Raw genomic sequence first — 24,614 nt, forward strand, 5'->3', positions numbered from 1 at the left:
GGTTGTGGAGAGACTGTTTCTCATATTTAGAGTAGCTGGTGTTAGTAACAGTAGCACAGTCTACCATATCCTTGCAGTTTTTCTTTGTAGTTTCTGCTACTACTGCTGAAGGACAGCACAATCACTTGTTTTCCTAACTTAAAATCCTGAAGGAAGGCCATGAACAGATGAAAATATCTGTAAGAGGTGAAATTACTTGTCTGAGTGAGATTCAAACCCAAGTCACTGCCTACTGGGAGGAATTTTAGGCTCTCGAAGGTTAAAGAAGACTTGGTCTGCTGATGATTTCTTGACTGTTGGTTAAGGCTGATTTACGTCCTAGCCATCAGGGAAATGTAAATTGAACTACTTAGAGGTAGCTCCTCAACTAGTCAGAACAGCCACCTTCAAGAAACCTGACATCAAATGCTGGCAAGGATGTAGGAAAGAGGAACCCTTAATTATACTGCTGGGAGTGCCAATGATGACAGCCATTATGGAAATCAGTAAGGGTGTTTACCCCAAAATAACTACCATGTGAGTGACCCAGCTATGCTATTCCTGCCTATGTGTACTCAGAATTGTGTATCCTACTACCAAGATACTTGTACATTCAGACTCATTACTGCTGTGTTCCCAGTAACATGGAAATGAAACCAGCCTGGATAATCATGATAAGATGTATAATGAAAATTGTGGTATAGATGCTCGATGGAATTTTATTCCACTGTGAAAAAAGATAAAAATTCCAAGAAAATGGGTCCCAAACTCAGACAAAACTACATTCTCTAGTATGCAGATTCTAGCTTGTAATACATACCTGAACATAGAAATAAGGATTAACGAAGCCTCAAAAACTAGAAAAGAGACCGAGAGGGTAAAGAGATGAGGAAGAGGAAGGTGGGGACACAAAGGAGACTACAGGGGAAGTTACAAAGAGCGTGGAGGCCAGCTACTAAAACACTTTGAAAAATGCATGATTCCCCCCCCCGAGACAGGGTTTCTCTGTATTGTTTTGGAGGCTGTCCTGGAACTTGCTCGGTAGACCGGGCTTGGTCTCGAACTCACAGAGATCCACCTGCCTCTACCTCCCGAGTGCTGGGATTAAAGGTGTGCACCATCACCACTGGGCTGAAAAATGCATGATTTTTAATACTTGATATGCTAATTTAAAAATAAAATTTCAAAACTTAATTTTCCGCTAAATTTGAGACCAGGGAGCTAGGCATCTCCAAAAGTTCTTAGGGTAAAGGTCTTCATACTGGTTGAGATAAAGGGTACATTTGTGTGCTTCCCACATAACCCTGTGGCTATTTGCAAACAAATTTACAACAGGGATCTATAGTTGCATCTGATTTCTGCCTGTTTCCTTTGTTAACAGGGGACACAGGTTCTTCCTTACCCTACATTCCAGGAAGGTAGACACGGAAGACAGACATGCCAATACTTTGAGGGAAGTCGTAAGGCAAAAAAAACAAAAAACAAACAAAAAAAAAACTTTTCAGCTTTTCTGAAACCCCTATTATAAACCTAATCACACAGGTTTTCATCACTCCAGTCAGCACAGTCTTGGATGCCGTTTCTGCAGCGACTTTTAGGAATGCAGGCACAGTCAGCGAAGAAAACAGTATCGCATCTCCAGCCTGAGCACGATGGGCACTGTGAAACTAGACAATTGTATTTATTTTTAAAAGCATAACTTAAAATGTCAACTATTGGACAAGAAATAGCCCTTCATGTTTAAAAACAAAAAAATCAGTGAAACTATCTCATGGGAAAACTGCAGATGATTATTGGAGATTCTACACATAGTTTGAAAAGCCAGAGACGGAACTGCCTCTACCCATCAGCCCAAAACCAAACATACTGACATGGTTGACGAGTAAACAGGGAAGGGTTCCCTGGAGTTGGGGCAGTCAGTCAGCAGGGGAACCAGGCCTTTGCTCAGAAACAAAGGCCCTCTTCACACTGCCATGCCTTTGTTACAGACTCAGACCTCTTCCTAACTGCAAGGGTGCATTTTCATTCTGCCCCACACCACCGGCAAAGAGCTGATCTGTGTGTTTCTGATGCAGCTTTCCAGTATACCATTTGGAGATGTCATGCACCGGAATTGTGTCCTGGCTGGGGTCTTGCCTGCTTGAGAAGTGGGAATTGTTGTAGCTCAGTGTTAACCCATGATGGGGGTCAAGGATGGAAGTGAGGAAGAAAAGACCAGGTTAGCTACTAGTTTTCTGAGAGCTAAAGCACTGAACAAAATTTTGTAGATCTTTCAGAATTGCCAGAGAAACCCAAATGAAAGCTTATAGTAGACGAGAGCCTTCTATTAAGAACATTTTCTGGCAAACCTGACTTTGTTAACTTCCTTGCTGGAGATTTCGTCTACTTTAAATAGACATGAGATAATGTAGTTCCCTCCCTCTTCCTCCTTCCCTCTGTTTGCTCCTCCTATCTTCCTTGCTTCTCTCCCTTTCTCCCTCCTTCCTATTTGTTTTTGGTGATGGGGCTAGGAATGGAAGCCAGGACCCCAGCCTAAGCCTGCTCTCTAGCTTGGAGTTCCCTGCAGCCCAGGGAATGATGGAATTTCTTAGTCTGTGTATGAGAAATCCCCTTTAGAAGGTTTCTAAGTTAGAGCTAATTTATGTAATTGAAGTGTAAGGGCAGCCACTCCCAGAACCCATTAAAAAGATCAACTATGGAATTTTCATTTTTACCTGACTCATCTGAGCAGTCACCACAGTCATTCCTTGTGTCACAGACCCTGTCCACATATATCCATGTCTTCTGGTTGGGACACTTGAAAATCAAGTTTGGTGGGAGACTGTTGGGCATTTGACCTATATTGTACAAGTAAATTATTTTTAATGGAAAAATTATTCATGAAAATGTTTAAATGGTAGTTCTGAATTTTATCTTACTACTACTACCACTACTGCTTTAAAGACAGGGTCTTACTATATAGACCTAGCTGATACATCTGATCTGAAAGCTGCAAGAACGCCAGATGTCCTACCCTCATCCGGTTTGTGCTACCGTCCCCGTTATCTTCTCCTTTTTTCTTTCCTACCCACACTCCGAAATTCTCCAGGCGTAGGCCTCCCCCAACCCCCTTGTCCAGGATCTCACTCTGTAGACCAGGCTGGCCTCAAATTCACAAAGATCCACCTGCCTCTGCTTCCCAAGTGCTGGGATTAAAGATGTGTGCCACCACCGTCTGGCAGCATAGGCCTTCTTAACTTAATGGTTCTATTTGTTTAAGCTATGGAATATTTGTTTAATGATGAAAAGGTGTGTTGCATTCTTTTAGGTTACGTTTGTTTAACTCTGTGAAGCTGTGTTACTGTGCCTACCTAAAATACCCGATTTGTTTAATAAAGAGCAGAATGGTCAATAGCTAAACAGGAGAGAGAAATAGGCAGGACTGGCAGGCAGAGAGAATAAATGGGAGGAGACATCTGAGGAGAGAGATCAGGTGATGAGGAAAGAAGAAGGAGAAAGGGCAGCAGGGGCCAGCCACCCAGCTACACAGCAAGTCATGGAGTAAAAAGTAAAAATAGGTATATAGACTAGAGAAAGGTAAAAGCCAAGAGGCAAAATATAGATGGGATAATTGAAGAAAAGCTGACTAGAAATAAGCCAAGCTAAGGCAGAGCATTCATAAGAAACAATAAGCCTCTGTGTATTTCTTTGGGAGCTGGGCGGCAGGTCCCCAAAGAGTAAGAGTAAGAGACTAAGAACAACCAACTTCAATCCACCTCACCACAGTAGGTAGCAGATTCATCTCCACCATCGCCACAGTCCATCTTGCCATCACAAAGCAGAGAGGGCAGCAAGCAAGTGGTGTGGTCCTCACACAGGAAGCCTGGTTGCTGTGAGGCTGCTCTGCATTGGTGAGACATCCGATCTGAAAGATGCAAGAATGCCGATGTCCTACGCTCACCCCCTCGTGCCACCGTCCCCTTATCTCTTCTCCTTTCTTTCCCACCCGCACTCCAGAACTCTCCAGGGACAGGCCTTCTTAACTTCATGGTTCTTCCTTTTCTCTCGGAACCATTGCATCTGGCAAGCAAGTGCAGACTCACTCCCAGCAAGAGGTAATGGCCGGCAGACGAGGGGTCAACAGGCCTGGTCCCTGGACGAGGGGTCAACAGGCCTGGTCCCTGGTGTGAGCTCTGTAATGGATTGCAGTCCTGTCTATCATTTTCTTAGTTGAGACAAGAACAAAGGTAACCTGCTATGTCAACCTCATGGTCATATTGTGAGTAAAATTAAGACTTTTTTGGAGGTCCTGGAGATTGAACTTAGGTTCTTACACATGCTGGGCAAGTGCTCTACCAGCAAGTTACAACCTAGCCTCTGATTAAGATGATCATGGTGACCGATGATGTTGAGACAACATGTCTTAGTTCAGACTGATCTTCGAATCACTCACCTTGAGCGTGATCCTCTAGTCTCTGCCTCTGGAGTACTGTGAACACAAGTTTGTGTCACCAGGCCTCATGTTTGTAGAACTGGCATAAAACCTAGGACTTCTATATTCTAGGCAAGTACTTTACCACTGAGCTACACCCTCAGCCCCTACATGATAATATTTTAAAATATAACGGAGTCTACTTATTTGAAAGGGAAAGGTCTTTTTTAAAACATTTTAAGTGCTATGGAAAAAAATAAACTGATGGAAGTTAAGTTATAAAAATGCTGGTGTGTATCAGGCTTATTAGTTATGAATGCTAGGCCTAGCTCAGGCTTGTTTCTGCCTAGCTCTTTTAACTTAAGCCAACCTGTTTCTCTTTATCTACTTTTTGCCGTGGGGATTTTGTACCTTTCATTCTCTATATCATACCTTCCTGCTGTCTTTGTGTCTTTCTGGCAGCTGCCTGGCTTCTGCCCCAGGCTTTTCCATCTTTTTCTCCCTGTTCTCTTTCCTCTTTCCTTCTATTCTCTCAAGCCTAGACTTCTCCTTCCATTTATTCCTTTTCTCAGCCTAGCTATTGGCCAGTCAGCTCTTTATTAGACTGATCAGGTGTCTCAGGCAGGCAAGGTGAAACAAATGCAACACTTTGCTACATAATTAAACAAATGCAGCACAAACAAATGTAACACACTTTTACACAGTTAAAGTAGTATTCTGTAGCATAAAGAAATGTGACATCTTTGCCCAGCTAAAATAATATTCCACAACACTTGTATCTCAGCATAGTTGTGTCTTGCCCCCACAATACCTTTTGGCTGTGAAAAGAGGTACACAGTGGGGGGATCTCTGAGGTACTTGTTTTCGAGTTCACTTGATGAGGGTGCATTTTCAACTTGAACAATTAAGAGGCAGATTAAAAACAGATCCAATCAGTGCTGGCATTGTGGTTTCAGAAACAAGAATCCTCAGTTCTGGTCATCTGAAGGAATTGTTATCAGTTTGGTCCTTCTGAAATATTGCTACCAGGATGGGATGAGATGTGGCTCTGTGGTGGGAAGTTAGTAGCTGGGGCAATACATTTGAAGGAGAAGGGTGGAGTCAAGCACAGGCAGGGAACTTTCAACCCTGATGTAAGTCTAATGCCCGTGGCAGGACAGGGTTAATGAAGGCCTGTGTGCAAAGAGTTCCTCACTGAAACACACATCCTACAGCATGGGCTGGCTCCCGTGACTCTACAGTGCTGACCTTAACTAGGCTGTTTGGGAAAGCAGGGTGGTGGGTTCAGAGTCTAGTGTTTGGAACTGTCCAGTAAAGAGATCCTGGGACGTCTGAGTTTGGTCTTAAGGAGTTAACCAAATGAGCAATGGAAGAAAAGCACATCACAGCAGAGGGAAGGTGGGAGAGGGAACTAGGTTATGTGTGTGTGTGTGTGTGTGTGTGTGTGTGTGTGTGTGTGTGTGTGTGATGCTGGACCACATTTTACTCTTTAGTTAACACTATTTCTTTCTCACTACGAGGTTTTGCTTTGAATTCTTTTACCTTTATTTATTTATGTGCATGTGTGCACAAGCCAGCCACAGTGCTCACGTGGAGGCCTAAGAACCATCTGCAGGAGTTGATTTGCTCCTTTTGTCATGTGGGACTTCATGACTGAGCTCAGGTCATCAGCCTTGGCAGCAAGTGTGCCCTCATCCACTAAGGCCACTTTTTTGTTTGTTTTGGTTTTTGTTTTTGCTTGGTTTTGAGATAGTCTTGCTATGTCGTCCAGGTTGACTGGAACTTGTGACTCCCCTGCTCCCCCCCCACACCTGACCTGGATTCTTAGTGTCATCTTTCATATCTCTTCCTCAATAACCTCAGGTTTGATGCAGGACAAAGTCTGTGACATCTATGCCCCTGAAACAGTCTCAACTCAGGGGTCCCCACAAGGCTCAGCTCCATTTCAATTCTTTCATACCCAGGCCTTCATCACTAGTCCTTGCTGATTTCTCTCTAATTTCTAATTACACACTATTCCACCACCCGCTGCCCTGTTTACAGTGGAAATTCCTTGAAGGTAGAGACCATATCCTGTGTATACTTCAGAATTGGGCTGACCTGAGTCAGAACGCTGGCTTGTTTACTTCATAGTTACATGATCCAGGGCAAGTTGTCTCCTCTCCCTGAGTGTCCATCATAACTGCCCATAACAGGTCTATTGCCGGAGTTGAGGACAGCAAGAAGATGTACAAAATGGCTGATGACTGGCACATACCACATGCCGACCACTCCCCATCAGTAGGCTCACCCTCTTTGGAACATATGCAATGTAAATGCATGTGTGTGGTGACACATACTTGCAGGCTTCCCGAAGGTGATCCCAACAGCAATCACTGTGATAACAGCTCCGAGTACAAGAAATGCCACACAGGAAGTCACAAGACATTTTCTGGTGGGAAGGCAGCTGTGACCTGTCACAGTAACACACAGAGATATGAAAGAGACCAAGTCATTACAGAGTAGAGGCCCCTGTGAGATAGTGGTCGCCTGTTGAGTGTCATCCAAGACTTTCTCAGTATAGAAATGCCAGGTGTGTTTTAACCATAGTGACAGTGGTGTTTTTCCTGTGTGTGGCTTCCTTTCCCACCCTCTGGGAAGCCAGTGACATGGTGAATTAAGGCCTCTCTGGGCAGAAATGATGATGAAGTGGCTAGGAACTTAAAGGAACAGGACTGTAGCTGTTGTTTTTTAACTCTTCGGGGCCCACAATCCAGCTCCCAAATAAATACATGGAGACTTATTCTTACTTGTGAATACCTAGCCTTAGCTTGTCTTGTTTCTAGCCAGATTTTCTAACTTAAATTATGCCATTTCTGTTTAACTATATTTTGCCTCTGGGCTTTTTACCTTCCTTTATTTTATATATCTTTCTTCCCTTCTTACTCTGTGGTTGACCATGTGGCTGTTGGCTAGCCCTTGGCATCCTTCTCCTCTTCTGGATCTTCCTTTTCTCCTCTCAAACCTAGATTTCTCCTCCTATTTATTCTCTCTGTCTGCCAGCCCCTCCTATTCCTTTCCTGCCTAGCTATTGACTGTTTAACTCTTCACTAGACCAACCAGGAGTTTTAGGCAGGCAAAGTAACACAGCTTCACAGAGTCAAACAAATGCAACAAAAAAGAATGCAGCACATCTTTGCATCATTAAACAAATATTCCACAGCATAAACAAATGTAACACATTTTAAACTAATATTTCACAACACAGGACCCACTGAGGTGAAGTGACTCCTCAGGTGTTGGTGGCTTCAAACTTGTCTTCCAGTCTCTAGCTAGTGGGAGATACTTCTGTAATGACATGGTTTCCAAAAACCTAGCCTATGGAAGGAAATAAGTTCTCCAGAATTCTACACCAGATCTGCAGAACTGACTCCACATGGCTAGATTAGGGATGGACACATGTGATGAGAGCAGACCTTGAGAATAGCAGTTCTATGTCAAGACAAGATGCTGACCATGGTCCCAGGAGCATGTAAGGTGTTCCTGGGCCAATCAGCCACTGAGACAGAGCCTTGTCCACCTGGGAGAACTGGTTCACTGAGAAGAGAAAGAGGTCTCAGGTCACTGAGTTGCAGCTACACCACTTTCTGTGGACAGTCATGCTCACCTGACCCTGAGATGCCCCTGGGTCAGCCTCCTAAAGCTGTGCATGACTCAGCCTTCCCCAGGACCCTGGCCATGCAGGTATAGGACCTCGTGAGTCCTGGCCTGGCTTTCTTTGCTCTTGTGTATATGTAGCACATGTTCCTGGAAGAGAAAAGAAGTACCATGCAGTCATAGAACTCTTCCCTAGTTCTCTGCCATATCAAATCTGAACTATAGCAAATGTAAAATTAATGCTTTGCCTGCTGTCGTTCACCAGGGCTTAGACATTAGCAGCTCTGCCCCCAGTGTGTGTGCTCCCCACACTGCTGAAGACTTAGAGACCCCTAGTGGCACAGTCATTAGTGGTAGAAATGCAGATGACCACAATAAGAGATTCCACAGCTCAAACTGCAGTTAAGTCTCACTGGGTCAGATCACAGACCTATGAGTCCTTGCTCCCTAAGCTGGGGCCTCCCCTCCTAGAACTGAGGGTAATTTATCCTTGCTACAGATGCTGTGGCTTACAGAGACTCCCATAGGGTTTTGACATCTCACTGTTGACACTTTGTCCCAAGCATATTATCTGATGCACAGAAGAAAGCTTTCGGTACAGAGTGTAATTGATCACAGGGAACATGTGTTTGATAGTGCTACACCAACCCCAGCATCTGCTTCCTAAAGGTAGGGAGCAACTGCATAGAGATTAAGCTCATGAATTTATAAAACAATAATATAGTCAGGGCTGTCCAACCTTTGTGTGTGTGTGTGTGTGTGTGTGTGTGTGTGTGTGTGTGTGTTGTGTGTGTGTATGTGTAAGCATGTGTCTGCATGTGTGTAACTCTGTGTGTGAGTGTGTGTGTGCAAGCATGTGGGAGTAGGAGAACAACTTTGTAGAGTTGGTCTTTTCCTTCCATTTCCACTTGAGTTCCAGGGCTCTAACTTAGGCCTCTAGGTTTTTGTGACAGGTGTCTTTACCTGCCAGGTCTAAGCTGTCGGCAGGGCAACATGATGGTGTCTACAAAGTTCCTATCCAAGAACCACACAATCAAATTACGAAAAAAACAAAACAAAACAAACCAGCAACAGCAAAACAAAACCCAATAACCACCTCATAATGTAATGATTTCATGTTGGGTCACATGAGAACTATTCTCTAAGTCTGTCTGTCAGGAGAATCACAAGTTTGAGAGCCAGCTGGGGTGACACAGCTGGAAGACCTTGCTTGTCAAGGAGGGAAAGAAGGAAGAGATGGCAGGGGAAAGTGAGAGATGGAGAAAGACGTAAACGCAACCTTGTCAGTATATAATGTGTTTGTGAGTATATATGGTTGTTATATCGTGTAAGGTGTATAATATGGTTATGGTTTTCATTTGGAAACTAAGCATGACATTAGGAGATAAGATCGTGTGTCGATCTGACAAGGAAGGGATAGACTTGTGATATCCATTCCTGACTGGCAATGTGACTACGTCTGGAATTAACTAAAATCCAAATGGCAGGACACACCTGTGATTTATTTATTTTTTATATATACAGTATTCTGCCAGAATGTATCCCTGCACACCAGAAGAGGGAACCAGATCTCATTATAGATGGTTGTGCGCCACCATGTGGTTGCTGGGAATTGAACTCAGGACTTCTGGAAGAGCAGCCTGTGCTCTTAACCTCTGAACCATTTCTCCAGCCTGGGTTTTTTGTTTGTTTGTTTGTTTGTTTTTGTTGTTGTTGTTTTGTTTTTTTTCGAGACAGGGTTTCTCTGTATTGTTTTGGAGGCTGTCCTGGAACTTGTTCAGTAGACCAGGCTGGCCTGGAACTCACAGAGATCCACCTGCCTCTGCCTCCTGAGTGCTGGCATTAAAGGCGTGTGTCACCAATGCCCAGCCAGAAGACCCACTTCTAATCCGGATCTTTGAGTTGGGAAGATCCACCTTTAATCTGGGCCACACCTTCTGCTGGCAGACTGCATAAAGAAGGAAACGCTTTGCTCTTTGGCTGCTTGCTCTGACCTCATTCTTTCACTGGCATTAGAGCCTACTTTGGGATTTGAGTATATACTGAAGACTGGCTGAGACACCCAGCCTCATGGACTAAATGACTACTAGACTTTTGGGCCTTCCATCCATAGGCAGTCATTGTTGAACTAGCTGGAGTGTAACCTGTAAATCGTTCAAATGAATCCCCTTTCTATATATATAGTGATTCATTCTATAAATTGTTACTCTAGAGAACCCTGACTAATACATTCTTCTAGAATACATCCTAAGGTTTTATGATTGTTCCCTCATCGGCAAAACAACTAAATGAAATACAATTAGCATTCCTCCATGACGTATGCACATTTATTTATAAATTATATGCCTATACTAGCCTATGCATATTGTAAGCCATCGTGCAAACTAGAAATTTAGAAGGATGGGATCAAACATCGTGCAAAAACAGATGTTCTAATGTAGTCTTCCCTAACCCTGCTGGGTCCTCTCACCCACGCCTCTCAGTTGAAATTACTTTCTTTTAAATGCTGTAGCTAGAAAACACGTTGATTCAATAAGACACTGATTATTTAACGCCAGAGTTTCAAGTGTGTTCAAAGATCTGTTGCAAACTTTACTCCTAAAAAAAAGGGGAGAGTTAGAAAAGCTTCCTTCCAGATGATGAGTTTGTGCAGGCCTGAAGGGGCTGGGGCTGGCAGATGGCAAGCGTGGGAAGTGCCAATTCCCTCTTCAATCGCTTGGCAGAGGCAGATGCGCATGCACTCACACAGACTGTTAGGTGTCCAGCTGAAGAGCCCACAAGCATTTGTCTTGGGCCTGCACTGCTTTTCCTCATTTGCAGGCTAGGCAGCATCCCATGCAACCCAAGTTATGTGCTCAAGAGGGCAGCAGAGAGCAACTGAGTCAGCTTCCTGTGAACCAGCCAGCACTTTGTGCAAGTTAGGCATCAAACAGAACAAAGACTGGGCGGATCCGGAAACACATAATATGCTACTGCGGATAAAAGGTTACCACCTTTAAAGTCTTTGAATGCAAATCTCCAGCCGTTTGCTTCTGCCTTTGTGACCACGGTGTTTTCCCTTTGGTGTAGATAGGTTCGAATATCCTACCTCACTTTCAACAGGAGCCTGTGAGATGCAGCATTGGTGGCAGGAACAGACACAGAGCTGTGAAACTTGCCCCAGCCTTTAACGCTTAGTTTGTGACAGAATTGGACTTGGAGCCGAATGTCAAAAAAAAAAAGGGGGGGGGAGGAGAGGAGGGGTAGCTTTCCTTGTGACGCTAAACTACACAGCCTCTCTGGACAATTGCTCAAAGACCTGGAGCTTCTTTACAATAATTACAAACTCGAGCCCAGTCATGGTGGCTCATGCCTTTAATCCCTGCTCTTGGGAAGCAGAGGCAGAGGAATCTCTGGGTTTGAGATCAGCTGGTCTACAGATCAAGTTCTGAGGCAGCCAGAACTACATAGAGAAACCCTGTCTCCAAAAACAAAACCTCCAAAAGTTTTACAAATTTGTTTTTCACTATGGTAGTACCCTGGCACAGACTGATACCTTCAAATGACACCAGCATCCCTTCCTTACAGGAGTACCAGGAGAAGCTTTGCTTCTGCTGAACTGTGAACAAGGCTGGGATGTCTTTTTTTGCGCACACAAATATTGTCGATTGTAGTTTGAAGCTCACACCATTGATAAAACAAGTTAACTAATAAGATCAGACATGACTAACTAATTAACCCTAAGGAGGCCATGCAGTTTCTGCAGAACAGCGTTCACATTAAACAAGCATTAAAAATTTCTATTTTATTAGCTTTGTGGATATTGATTTCAACCTTGTCCAATACTTACATATCAACTGCTATGGTTTGAAAGTTTGTGTACCTCCAAAGTTTGTATGTGAAAAAGTGTTGAGATTGAAGAAGGAGCCTCTAGGACCATGATACCCAACCTTCCTAATGCTGCCAACCTTAATACAGTTCCTCATGCTGTGCTGACCCCAGCCATAACATTATTTTCATTGCTACTTCATAACTGTAATTTTGCTACTGTTATGAATACTAATATAAATATCTGATATTGTATCTGATAGGTGACCCCAAGGGGTTGTGACCCACAGATTGAGAACCACTGCTCTAGAGGGTCAGGTCCATCCTCATGAACAGGAACAGTGTTCATAAAAAAAAAAAAAAGACTTCAGAGATGGCGGGATTCAGCTTGCACTCTGGGAGTTTCAGCAGAAAGAGTCCGTCTTGGAAGCCGGGACCCTGAATCTGCTGGTTCCGGGGTCTTGGCTTTTCCAGACTATGGAACTTCTGTTACAAAATATCCAGTACGCTGTACTTTGTTAAGGCAGCCTGGACAGATTAACCGAGGTATCTCAAGTATGACATTTACACATCATGTATGATTTTTGTTTTTCGAGACAGGGTTTCTCTGTGTAGCACTAGCTGTCCTGGAACTAGCTCTGTAGGCCAGGCTGGCTTCGAATTCAGAGCTCCGCCTGTCTCTGACTCCAAGTGCTGGGATTAAAGGCGTGCACCACCACCTCCGGCTCATTTATGATTTTGTGCAATATTAAAAATGATGGCAACTTTGTGGCAATTAGAGACCCACAATAACTTCACAGAAGCACAAAGTAACCAGTTGATCATGTGGGTTTGAGGAACCAGGGTCCTTGCTCGCCTTTCCCACTAGAGGGCACCTCATTAGTGAGTACTGGCACTTATCTGTCTTCGGTAACTTAGCCCCCCCTTACTGCAACCCCACCTTCAGCTCAGCTTGGCAGCTTCTTTTGAAAAATGCTTTGGCTTCAAAGTAGTGGAATAAACCTTACTTTACACATGAAGGACCCGGGAATCAGATGGGTAAAGTTATGGTATGAATGAAGCTCAAGGGAGAGACACAGATCTCACAGCTAGAGTTCAGGGAAGCTGAACCGGAAGCTGCATGTTTCCCGCAAGGCTACCATCATCCTGTTTCAAACATGGAAGACCAGACTGTAGGGGCATGGCAGGAGGGGTGATTGCTCATGCAGCGTTCCCATAGGCCAATGAGGCACCCAGGCCGTTAGAATCGGAGCCTTCCCTTCCCCAAGCAAGGGATACGAGATGGCGGGGAGCCGAGGAGGCCCTGAGTGAACTTGTTGACAAGGACCAAAGCGGCAGACTCATGGGGGCTGGCAAAACCTTCCTTGGCTCAGCCTCAGGTCAGGCAAAGCCTTCCTCTGGTCCGTGGCAGATGTTGGCAGTGTGTACCTACTGAGACCAAGACTGCTCCCCTATAGGGACCTCCAACTGAGACCATCTAACCCCTCCTGCTGTGCTGTAGGTAGTAAAACTGTCTCCTCGTTGGTGCCCCTCCATCAGATCCCAGCTTTTCTGTACATGTGTCTGTTGGTTCTCCGTTCCTTCATCAGCCCAGGCAGATTTCCACAACCAAGCTATGCTGGACAGGGTGAGCCTGATGCTGGACTTGCACCTGCCAAGGAAAAGCTGGGTGACCTCCAGCAACGGCTACGCCATCCACCCCTCTTCCTTCCTTTCATGCCACCCCCCTTTCCCTAACATATCTGGGTCTGCAGGAACACTTCCCACGGACATCCCTGATAAGTATTTGCAAAGCTTATGTTTCCAGAGCCTCAACCCAAAGTTGGAGCATCCAGAGACAGCGCCAGGTAATGTATATTTAACAAGTGTACCAGGTATTGTTGTCACCTGGGAAACAGGGTTAGAAGGACAGGCTCCAAAATTCATGGTCTGCATAAACTCCTGACTGACTGCATGCGTGTGAGAAGCTGATCCAGGAGTTCCTGTCTTTCACACTAAAGAGAGGGCTGTCAGAGGATTAGTGAGTCACTCACCCAGGCTCAGCGACCTGGGAAAACAAGATGGACTTGTTTTAATCATAGGAGGACTCAGGAATGTGGTGTCCTAAAAGGATGTGTGGAGGTTTACAGGGGGGCAAAGCCTTGGGGGCACTGAGGTGGCAAAGAGAAGCAGAGAAGTTTCCTGAGGCTGAGGCAGGTGTGTGGAGGAGGTCTGAGCCTACAATGGAGGCCACTGTGTCTGCCGAGCCAGCTCTGACCCTTCTGTCATCAGAATGGCATTTCTGCAGCTCAGTGTACAAACTGGCAGTGGCTCAGCTTCAGAGAAACCAAGTGGGCTCTCAGGGCAGCATGTCCTGACATGGGAAGACCGTATTAATACACTTTATACCACCACAATAAAGTACTGGAAGTAGACTAACTGTATAGAGAAAGCAGGTCTATTTAACTCTGGAGTTCAAGGGCATGGCAGCAGCATTGGCTGAGCTCTAGTGAGGGCAGACGATGTCCCAACAGTGGGCATGTGTGTGAGTGGGAGAGATCCCATATTGAACTAGAAAGCCAGAGCCACTCAGGGATCAAGTTTGTTTCCATAGCAACTTGCTTTCATCAGAGCACAGAGGACCCACGGGAGTTCTCTTAGCCCTTCTCATGGATCAGCCCTGAGTGTATTAAGAACTTCATGATTCACCTGATTTCTAAAAGGCTTCCCCAGCTCTCAGCTCCACCACAACAGGAAACAAGGTCCCAGTGTGTGAACATTTTGTGACAAATGACATCCAAACCATATCAGAGGTCAAGTTCATGTTGAATCTCTGTGAACAGTGGCAATGTCCAGTAAGAAACAGACACATGGAGATGAGGAGTGAAATGGACAGTTATGAACTCTTTTTAGTCAAAAAAGGCTTCATCGAAAACAGTTACAGAACCGGTTGGTGGTGGCGCACGCTTTTAATCCCAGCACTCGGGAGGCAGAGGCAGGTGGATTTCTGTGAGTTTGAGACCAGCCTAGTCTACAAGAGCTAGTTCCAGGACAGGCTCCAAAACAATACAGAAAAACCCTGTCTAGAAAAACAAAACAAAACAAAAAAAGAAACAAAACAGTTGCAGTAGGCAAAAAGGCAGATCTCAACTCTATATCTTACAGAGAGAACTGAGCGTTGTATAACCAGCGTGCAGAGTGAGGGACCAGTCAATATGACATGGCAAAATGCACATGACATTAGTGGGTGGATTGCTGGTAACTGATTTATGTAAGATTTTTGTGCTGAACCTGAGCTTAGCAGGTGTGGTGGTTTGGATGAGAATGGCCCCCAGGGGCTCATCTGTTTAAATGCTTGGGTGCCAGTTGGTGGAACTCTTTGGGAAGAATTAGGGGTGTGGCCTTATTGGAGGAGATGTGTCACTGGGGTAGACATTCCCAGTTAACTCTCTCTCTGCTTTGAGCTATTCCTCCAGTTCCATACCTGCCTACTAAAAGTTGCCTTGGCCATGGTGTCTCTTCATAGCAATAGAAGAGCAACTAAGACTGCAGGCGGAGGTCAAGGGAGTGAGCCTACTTACAGAGTCAGGTGAGCCTGACTGTGACTTAAAGAGAAAGTCTTTGTCAGGGGCTGAGACCTCCTTCAGTTTGGATGAGTCAGTCACGAGTTAGTGAGAATGAGTCTCTTTCCATCAAGCTAAGAAGCCTTAGGAACAAAACGGCCTCCTGAGGTGGATGTGGAAACTGGATAGGCCTGTCTGGCTCAACAGAGTGACGCAATAATGTATGACAGTCACAACTGCCACACCTTTTCATCCAGTGCTTATTATACGCCAATAACTTTAGGTACCCTCAAAACAAGCTCGCCAAGACCGGTCTTTAGCTTTATTGATGGAGAAAGGAAACTGAGGACTTTATAAACACTGGGGCATAAGGAGTCGGATCCAGTTATTTTGTTTTATTTATTTATTTTGGTTTTTCGAGACAGGGTTTCTCTGTATTGTTTTGGAGGCTGTCCTGGAACTCACTCTGTAGACCAGGCTGGCCTCAGAGTCACAGAGATCCTCCTACCTCTGCCTCCCAAGTGCTGGGATTAAAGGCGTGTGCCACCAACGCCCGGCGATATTTGATTTTAAAGGTCATGCCTTTTCACTATGCGGCAAATCTTATAAAGACTGCAAATGGAATCACTTATAAGATGAATGAGTGGATTAGTAGATGGACTAAAATGAAAGGACTCAGTCTTTGTTCTCAAGAATTATCTAATTCTGTGATTAATTTATTTATTTATTTATTGGAGCAGGAACTCGCTATGTAGTCCTGGCTTGCTGGAAACTAGCTTTGTTGGGTAGACCAGACTGTTCTTAAAATCCCGGAGATCTGTCTGCCTCTACCTCCCAGCACTGGGATTAAAGGTGTGTGCCATCAGCTTGCCTGTCTGTCTGTGTGTTTGATGTGGCTGGAATGTTTATTAAGAATGGTTGCTCAACTCTAAGTGTCTTGCTTCTCACAGCAAAGCAGGTAAATAGAGCATAGCTGAGAACTCAGTATCCCTGGGAAGAACACAGCCCACTGTGCCAGTGTCCTGGAGTCGTTGGTCAAAGCGACGAAAGAGGAGACAGCTTGTCACAAGGACAGGCCCCTTTCTGTCTCAGTCTGTAGCCTGTGGTGACAGGCTGTTCCCAGAAATGCACCATTGACTTGAGCACATGAGTGGCCAGGAATATTAAGAACTAACAAAAATTTGGCTCCAACTCTAGCGGAAAAAGGATAAACAAAATCTTTCTAAACTGGGAAATAGCTCAGGACTATTTCTCTTGCCTTCCTAGTTCATCAAAGCTAAGCTTTTCAGCGCCAGAACTTTGTCTTGAATTCTTTGTAATACACTTCTGTCTTCAGCTGCCCAAGATTACCAACAACTCAGCATTTTTATTCTGGAGTCGCTGATTGGCCTTTTGCAAGTCCTGTTGACATTTCAGTTGCTTTTGAACTGTTGCCTCTTTTTGTCTCCATGGAATGGGTCAAGTCTTATTAACTTGTTTGAAGGCTCGCTGGCTTTTCAGGGACCTTCCATTTTATTGACTGGTGTGCTTATAAATCATGCAGTGAGGACAGACCGATAAAAGGCTGACGTGGAGGAAAAGGGAATCTCTTTCTGCCCAGTGCCAAGTCTGTTTTTGTGGGTTTCTAGGTACACCACAGACTGTGAAAAGTTCTAGAAGTGCCGATGTGTGATAGGTCAGGTAACAGTAAATATGTTCAGGCGTTTCCATGCTTATTTGTTACAGAGAACAGTGTCTGGCGCTGGGCTTTGGGAAAGCAGATCAATATTGCTTCGAAGAAGACAGGACAAAGGTATTTCTGCTCCCTTTCTTTCAGATGTGAGTCAGGACAAGTGGAAGGAAAGGCAGAATGAGATTCGTGTGCAAGAAGAATGGCTGCCACACCGTCTCAGCTATGGTATATGGCGATTGAAAGTGGAAGAAGGAGGACAATGACCTCACAGAGAGGAGTTTGGTGATGGCTAAGGATCTTCATGGCAGTATGATGAAGAGCCGGATAACTGGTCCTGTCTACCTTCAGAAAGCATCACGGATGAGCAGTAGCATGGGAGCAGGGCCGGGGGCAGTCATTAGGGGTATTACTTGGGAGTCTGGAGAACAACTGGAATTTGATCCTGTCTCTCTCTAGGCAGCGGGGCAACTTAATCTTCAGGCTTGATTTCTGGAGAACAAGGGAGTTCTGGGTTTAGAAGCAGCAGGCATGCTGCAGGTAGAGAGAGGCAGAAGGTAGAAAAAAAGCTTAGGTGCACGTTACCCGGGGCTCTCAAAGGCCAACTCCACATCTGTCCTCACGGTCAAGGATGAATGAGCCCTTCACCAGAGAATAAGTTCTGCACGTTTTCACAGCCGGAGGCCCCCAGAGCCCACCCAGACAGAAAACATTAGTTACTTTTTCATTGCTATGATAAAACATCACGACCAAGGCCTGAGTTCCAGGTCCATCATGGTCACTCGAGGGAAGTGTGGCAGCAGACAGGTCCGGGGGCTGAAGCAGCAAGCTGTGAGCTCCCATCTTAAATCACAGAGAGAAAACTGGGAATGGTTCACCCCCAGTGACACACCCCCACACCTCCTAGACCTCCCCAAACAGTGTCACTAACTGGGGACCAAGTATTGGAACATCTGGATCTCTGGGGGCTATCTCCTTCAAAGCATCACACAGATGCAGCGTACCTGCTTTCCTAGACAGGGTCTCATATAGTCCAGGCTGGCCTCAAATTCACTGTGTAGTCGAGGTTTTTGAGGATGACCTTGAGCTGCCTGTCTGCCAAGTGCTAGCATTACAAGCATGTGCCATCATGTACAGTACATGCAGTTCTGGGGATCAAACCAAGGGCTGCCTGCATTCTATCACAGTGGTCTATAAACTGGGCTCTATTTCCAGTCCAAATGGATGCTTTTGAGGATGATGCAATGTGAAAGACAGATCAAGAGAAGAAAGGAACCAGGAGGAAACTTAATTCAGGTGGCAGGGCAAAATGTGAAATAACTAATCATTAAACACCCACTAAGGACAGGAGATGATGTGTGGGGAGGAGATGGGAAGATACCACACACACAAAAAGCAGTTTTGGAAAACAAATCAGCGTGGTAGCTCATGTCTATGGCCCTAGCACTCAGGAGGCAGAGACATAGGATCATGAGTTCAAGGCCAGCCTCAAAACAATAAACTCAATTAAAGAAAGAATTCCGTGAAGTAAAAAGAATATATGAAAACTGAGATTTCGACGAAGTAAAAAAAATATAAAAGCTGACATTAGAGGCTGGAAAGACGCTCAGCAGGGTTGCTCTTGCAGAGGCTCCTAGCTTTGTTTGTTTGTTTTTTGTTTTTTTAAGGTAGAAACATCACCTCTTTTATGATGCTGATCTGAAGGCACTTCTCCGGCATGATGAAGAAAGGAGATTCCTGTCACCTGAAAGAGAAGGTGAAGCCTTCACACAGTGATGGTCATGATACACGTATGGATTACAGAACAGGCCGGAACACGTGGACTTTAGGGTGAGACTGCCCCGCCGTTTCCTTGCTTTTGACACAGGTAGTATCATCGACTGTTTAATTAACACTTTCCAGTTCTGACTCCACTGTAGCACACCAGAAAGAACTATCCACACAAGAAGCAACTCCACAACAGAAGTACATCAGCCGTCTGAGTTTAGTTGTGATGAGGATGACACCTTACGCATACTTTAAGATTGTTATCTTAAATATCTACAGGAAAGCGTAAGAATGTGATGTACTCAGCGTGATTGATTGACCTTGAACACATTTCCATGTAATCACTACCCAAGGCAAGATTTGGAATATTTCCAATACATAGAGGGAGCCCGCATGTTCCTGTTCAATAAATAGACTCCCACTCCTCCAATAGAAGTAACCAATAGTAGTTGTCAGGGATGGAGACATAAGCAGTAACAAATGGGGGGGTCCTCAGGGCTGGAGGCATGAGAGGTAACCAGTGGGTGGGTCCTCAGGGCTGGAGATGGGAGAGGTAACCAGTGGGGGGTCATCAGGGCTGGAGATGGGAGAGGTAACCAGTGGGGGGTCATCAGGGCTGGAGATGAGAGAGGTAACCAGTGGGGGGTCATCAGGGCTGGAGACAGGAGAGGTAACCAGTCGGGGGGTCGTCAGGGCCGGAGACATCGTTCAGTGGTTAGAGCACACACTACTTTTGCTGATGATTGCAGTTGGGTTCCCAGCAACCACATCGAGTGGCTCACTATTGCCTGTAGCTCTAGTTTTAGGGGATCGTGTGCCCTCTTCTGGCCTCCTCAGAAGCCTGCATTCACATGCACACACTCTTACACAGATAGACACATAATTAAAATAAACTACAATCTTAAAAACTAATTGGGTTGTTTCTGTTTGGGGTTGTCATGAATACAAGTGTTGTGGTCCAGGACCTGGAATGGCAGAGGGAGTGGCTTGTTCTCTAGAGAAGGCCAGGATGCTAAACTCTGACTTAGCCAGGTAGGCAGGCTTTTAAATTCTTAACAATCATTCCTAAAACATCTGAGGGACTCAGAAACTGGGTTCTCACTAAGCCAAGAACACCAGCAATTGGTTTCATTATCACTGCCCATCTCTGTGGCAAGGAAACCCCAGGACACCTCAAGAAAAGATTTCATAATGGGCATGCGCCTTGGAGGAGTTACCTGGCTTTGTGGGTGAATCCTGTGAGCTGCCATGAATCCCGAAGGCCAGTGCCTCAGTGAATGCCACTCCTCTGTTCTAGGACCCTCTAGAGCAGAAAACAGCAAGGAAGCTCATTAGCCCTCCTTGGTACAAGCTGATGTCTGAGGAACCTGACATTGATTAACATGATGTTTTAGGATGCATGGTTCAGCGGAGATCACCCGGGAGACGAATTCATGTAGGATCCAGGGACAGGGAGTTGCATTGGTGTTGGCTCCCACAGTTTCCTCAGGGCCAGCCCGGTCTCTAGCGTGGGGTAATTCATGCTGAAGAATTAATGACCTTTAGAGGAAATCTCCTAATACTTTATGGGGAATAGGTGATGAACAGCTCGACTGAACACCACAAAAAAAATTATGATGTTTTTCCACAAGTGGATTCTGGGAGATGTAACATATCTTTCCAGAACCTGTCTCCACTGGCTGGGGAGAGGAAATATATCAAACATCTAATTGTTTCAGATGCTGTGTGTCCATAAAGAAACTCAAGTGAATCTGCCATTTTGGAGACTAAACATACCATGTTGTTTCCTGCATAGCCCCCCCTGTGATCCACAGGGGACTGGACCCAGTAATTCCTGAAGTTGAGGCCCAAATGGACAGATGCTAAAGTCCATTAAGTAACGTGTGCCAGAATGTATGTATAATTTATCCACATCTTCCCATCTACTTTGCCATCTCTAGGTAATGCAGTGTGAAGGATGGTTAAGTAGCTGCTGTTCTATTCTTGCAGGGAATAATGAGATTCAAAAAGAGCCTGCAGATGTCTAATACAGAGGCAACCTTGGTTACTTTGGTTATTTCTAGTAGTCAAGTGAATCTGTGAATTCAGGCCTGTATGTACAGAGGGTCAACTGTACTAATTTTACTGAGCGAATTCAGCAGGAAATGTATTTGTAACTGTTCCCAGAATAATAGTCACACTTCTGACCCTTTCAAATCAAAAGACCATAGATGCACCAACAGTAAAACATTTTTTTTGAGCCAGGGTTTCTCTAGGTAATAGCTCTGGTTGTCCTGGAACTCACTTTTTAGACCAGGCTGGCCTTGAACTCACAGAGACCTGTCTGCCTCTGCCTCCCAAGTGCTGGGATTAAAAGCATACTCGACCACTGCCTTGGTAGGAAAGCATTTCTTGATTTCTGTTACAGATTTAATACCATAACAGATGTTAAGTAATTTTTGGATTTATTTACTTTTATTATTATATGTGTATGAATGTTTTGTCTGCACATATATACACCACATGCCTGGTGCCCTTGGAGGTCAGAAGAAGGCATCAGCTCCCTTGGGACTAGATTTACAGACCATCGTGAGCCACCATGTGGGCTATGGGAATGGAACCCAGGTCCTCTGCCAGAGCAACAATAGAGTCTTCTCTCTAGTGCTTATGCTATGTTTTTTTAAAAAAGATTTATTTGTTTTATGTATATGAGTGCTCTATCTGCATGTATGCCTGTACACCAAGTGAGGGCATCAGATCCTACTATAGTGGCTGTGAACCACTGTGTGGTTGCTGGGAGTTGAACTCAGGGCCTCTGGAAGAACAGCTAGTGCTCTTAACTGCTGAGCCATCTCTCCAGCTTCCTTGGTTATTTTTCAAAAAAGTTATTCCTTAAATTTTACTTAATATGTTATATATATATGTGTGTCTTGCATTTATGCGTGTGTACCATGGACATGCTAATGCCTGTAGAGGCCTTACACATGCCAGGCAAGGATCCCGCCACCCAGCTATAATCACAGCTATTTTTTAAAATTTATTTATAATAAATTAGAAACAAGCTTGCTTCACATTTCAATCCCAGCTCCCTCTCCCTACCCTCCTTCCTCGCCCCCCACCGAGCCCCTACGCCATGCCCCCCTCTGCTCTCCAGGGAGGGTGAGGCCCTCCATGGGGGATCCCCAAAGTCACACAGCCATTTTTTTCTCTTTCTTTTGGGAAAGGATCTCACTAAGTTGTCTAACTAGTCTTGAATTCATACTGCAGTCCAGAAAGGCTTATGCTTGCAATTCTCCCGCCTCAACCTTGCAAGGAGCTGAGGTTACAGGCCTATGACACTAGTCCTGACTATCGTTACTTTCTGTTATGAAAAAAATACGCATACATTTTAAAATATAGAAAAGTTGGGGCTGGAGAGATGGCTCAGTGGTTAAGTGCACTGACTGTTCTTCCAGAGGACTCAGGTTCAATTCCCAGCACCACATGGCAGCTCACAGCTGTTTGTAACTCCACTTCTAGGGGATTTGACAAACATGTAGGCAAACACCAAAGAACATGAAATAAAAATAAATAAATTATTTTTAAACATACAAGAAGGTATGGCAACTATTTGAAATTTTACTGGTAAGAAGGCAAACCTTTGAGACTGTCATTAGGCAGGTAATTTGAGGAGACTTGCCACAAAAAATATTAAAAAGAATACTTATGAGTTTATAATAGCCAGAGTTTGTGCAGCAATTTTTTCAAACTATCAGATTTATAAACGTTTTATTTTTCACACAGCAAATCTTTTAAGATATCAGAGTATATTCCTTGCCCCAACTAGATATATAAATAGTAAATCATATAACATGACAAAGCATCTATCTTGTGCATGTGTGTATCATCTCTCTCTCTCTATATATATATATATAACCTATCAACAGTATAAGAATGTATGAACACTTTGTGCTAAGAACAGAATTTAAAGTGTTAAAAAGTATTGCAATAAAATCTTATCCATACAGGAGGCTAACTGACATTCCAAAGAAAATTTCAGAGTTACAAACTTTGAAAATCCATCCACTACTATTTTCCTTAAATGTCCAGGCATTTGTTTTTGTAAAGATCAAGCATATTAAAACTTTAACCTTTTTTTCATGCAGATCTCCAGCTTTCAGATCTCCAGCTTTCCACTTCTTTCCCTGAGGTGACTCCTGGACCTCTGTGCCATCTCATAAGCGGGGTGATGTAAGACAAGCGTTGTCACCAACACTTCAGGCCACCTGTATTCATTTACACTCAGTTGATGAAAGAAGGGAGATTAATTACCAGGGAGATTTCCTTAACCTCAGCCATGCGTTCCCTGAAGTCTTAACAGGTCATGGTGACATGTTCTTTCAATGTCATCTGGGACAAAGGGCCCCCAGAGGATTACCTGGGGAAACGGACTCTGACTAAATGGTAACTATTTGTTAAAGGTCACAGACCGAGTGAAACCACAGGTTACTTCAGAGGTTTTAAATTGTTAAAAACTCTTCCATGTGTGGGTGCTTTGCTGCATGGTATCTGTGTAGCACATTAACGTGTGGTGCTATCGGAGGCTGGAAGAAGGCGTTGAATGCCCTGGAACTGCAGTGCCGAAGGTTACCAGCCACTGTATGGGTACTGAGAATCAAAAAGCTGTCTCTCCTGCCCCACTTTGGAGAATTTATTTGGAAAGAAACGTTCTAGGCTGTGGGAATGAGCCATTCGATGCAGTGTAGGTTCCTTCTGGTCACTAGCTAGGTTTATATATGACCAGCAATCTTATCTTAAGGTCACCCCAATTACTCAGCTTCTTATATGGAGTCAGGGCCAGTTTTAACTTTTGTTGTTGTGTTTTAGAGACAGGATCTCTTTGTGTAGCCCCGACTTTCCTGGAACTCACTGTGTAGACGAGGCTGGCCTCAGACTCAGATCTGCTTCTGCCTCCCGAGTGCTGAAACTAAAGGCATGTGCCATCATGTTCAGCTAGTTTTACCTTCTTCCTGACTTCTTCCTTTATTTATGAGAAGATTAAAGTATTTGTCACAGGTTTAGTTGTTTGAGGGTGTCCTGTCTTTGTAGTCTTTTGAAAACGATCTGGGAACAGTTTAAAGGTCACTTGCTGGTATCTGATGGTATTAAATGTTGGGGCCACATGAACTTACATACCTGCCCAAGGATAGCCCAAGGGGCAACAGAAATTTGGCTTTTCTGATTCAAGGTCTTTCTACCATCTTCAGAGTTTATGTATTTGTTTTTCCTTCAACTTTGCACACATTTATGAAAATATTATCTATTAATAGCTGAGTGGGGATTATTAGCTTTTTCAAAATGATTTTTTATTATTAGTTTATTTATGCATGTGTGTATCTGTGTGAGTGTATGTACACATGCATGTGGTGTGGGAGAGGCTTGTCCATGCTTGTGTGCTTCATGGAGGCCTAAAGAGAGTGCCAGGAGTCCTCCTTTCAACCTTCTGTCTCCCTGAACCTTGGGCTCATGTTGCCTGGGCTAGGCTGGAAGCCAGCAAGTCCCAGTCATTCTCCAGTCTCCGCCCCCTTTCTAGCTGGGGTTACAGGCTTGTTACATGGATGCCGGTCTTTGACCGCCAACTCTCCTAACTGTACAGCAAGGGCTGGTAATCCCTGAGCCGTCTCTCCAGTCTGGGGGCTAGCCTTTGTGGTCTGCTGTTGGTGATTCCTGCTGGATGTATAACAGAGATATACATCTGTTATATGTAGCTTAACAGAAGCTGTATATAGCATCTGTCCTCAGTAGCAGGTGACAGAAATCCCACTTACTAGTGACTTTGGTTTTG

General features: G+C 44.5%; 1 protein-coding gene across 1 annotated transcript; it reads right to left on the bottom strand.

Moving 5' to 3' along the window:
• Nucleotides 1–1,106: 1,106 nt before the first annotated feature.
• On the bottom strand, nt 1,107–23,187 carry LOC121133121 (low-density lipoprotein receptor class A domain-containing protein 1-like). The gene is made up of 7 exons (XM_040728977.1): nt 22,921–23,187; nt 20,029–20,114; nt 18,725–18,788; nt 6,730–6,843; nt 3,740–3,883; nt 2,694–2,816; nt 1,107–1,646 (listed from the first exon to the last, which is right to left on the bottom strand). Exons 2-7 carry the CDS (start codon nt 20,059–20,061, stop codon nt 1,510–1,512), a joined length of 615 nt encoding a protein of 204 aa, XP_040584911.1. The 5' UTR covers nt 20,062–20,114; nt 22,921–23,187; the 3' UTR covers nt 1,107–1,509.
• Nucleotides 23,188–24,614: the final 1,427 nt, after the last annotated feature.

This window comes from Mesocricetus auratus, unplaced genomic scaffold (assembly GCF_017639785.1).
Source record: "Mesocricetus auratus isolate SY011 unplaced genomic scaffold, BCM_Maur_2.0 Super-Scaffold_100020, whole genome shotgun sequence".
NCBI classification, from domain to species: domain Eukaryota; kingdom Metazoa; phylum Chordata; class Mammalia; order Rodentia; family Cricetidae; genus Mesocricetus; species Mesocricetus auratus.

What these genes read in the sequence shown, in the direction of transcription:
- LOC121133121 (XM_040728977.1), bottom strand. Translation starts at nt 20,061, where the DNA reads ATGGCAGCTCACAGGATTCACCCACAAAGCCAG. An exon ending in AGATCAGCATCATAAAAGAG is followed by an intron (nt 6,844 to 18,724) that starts GTGATGTTTCTA and finishes TTACTGTGACAG; the next exon opens with GTCACAGCTGCCTTCCCACC. An exon ending in TGACTGCTCAGATGAGTCAG is followed by an intron (nt 1,647 to 2,693) that starts GTAAAAATGAAA and finishes ACAATTGTCTAG; the next exon opens with TTTCACAGTGCCCATCGTGC.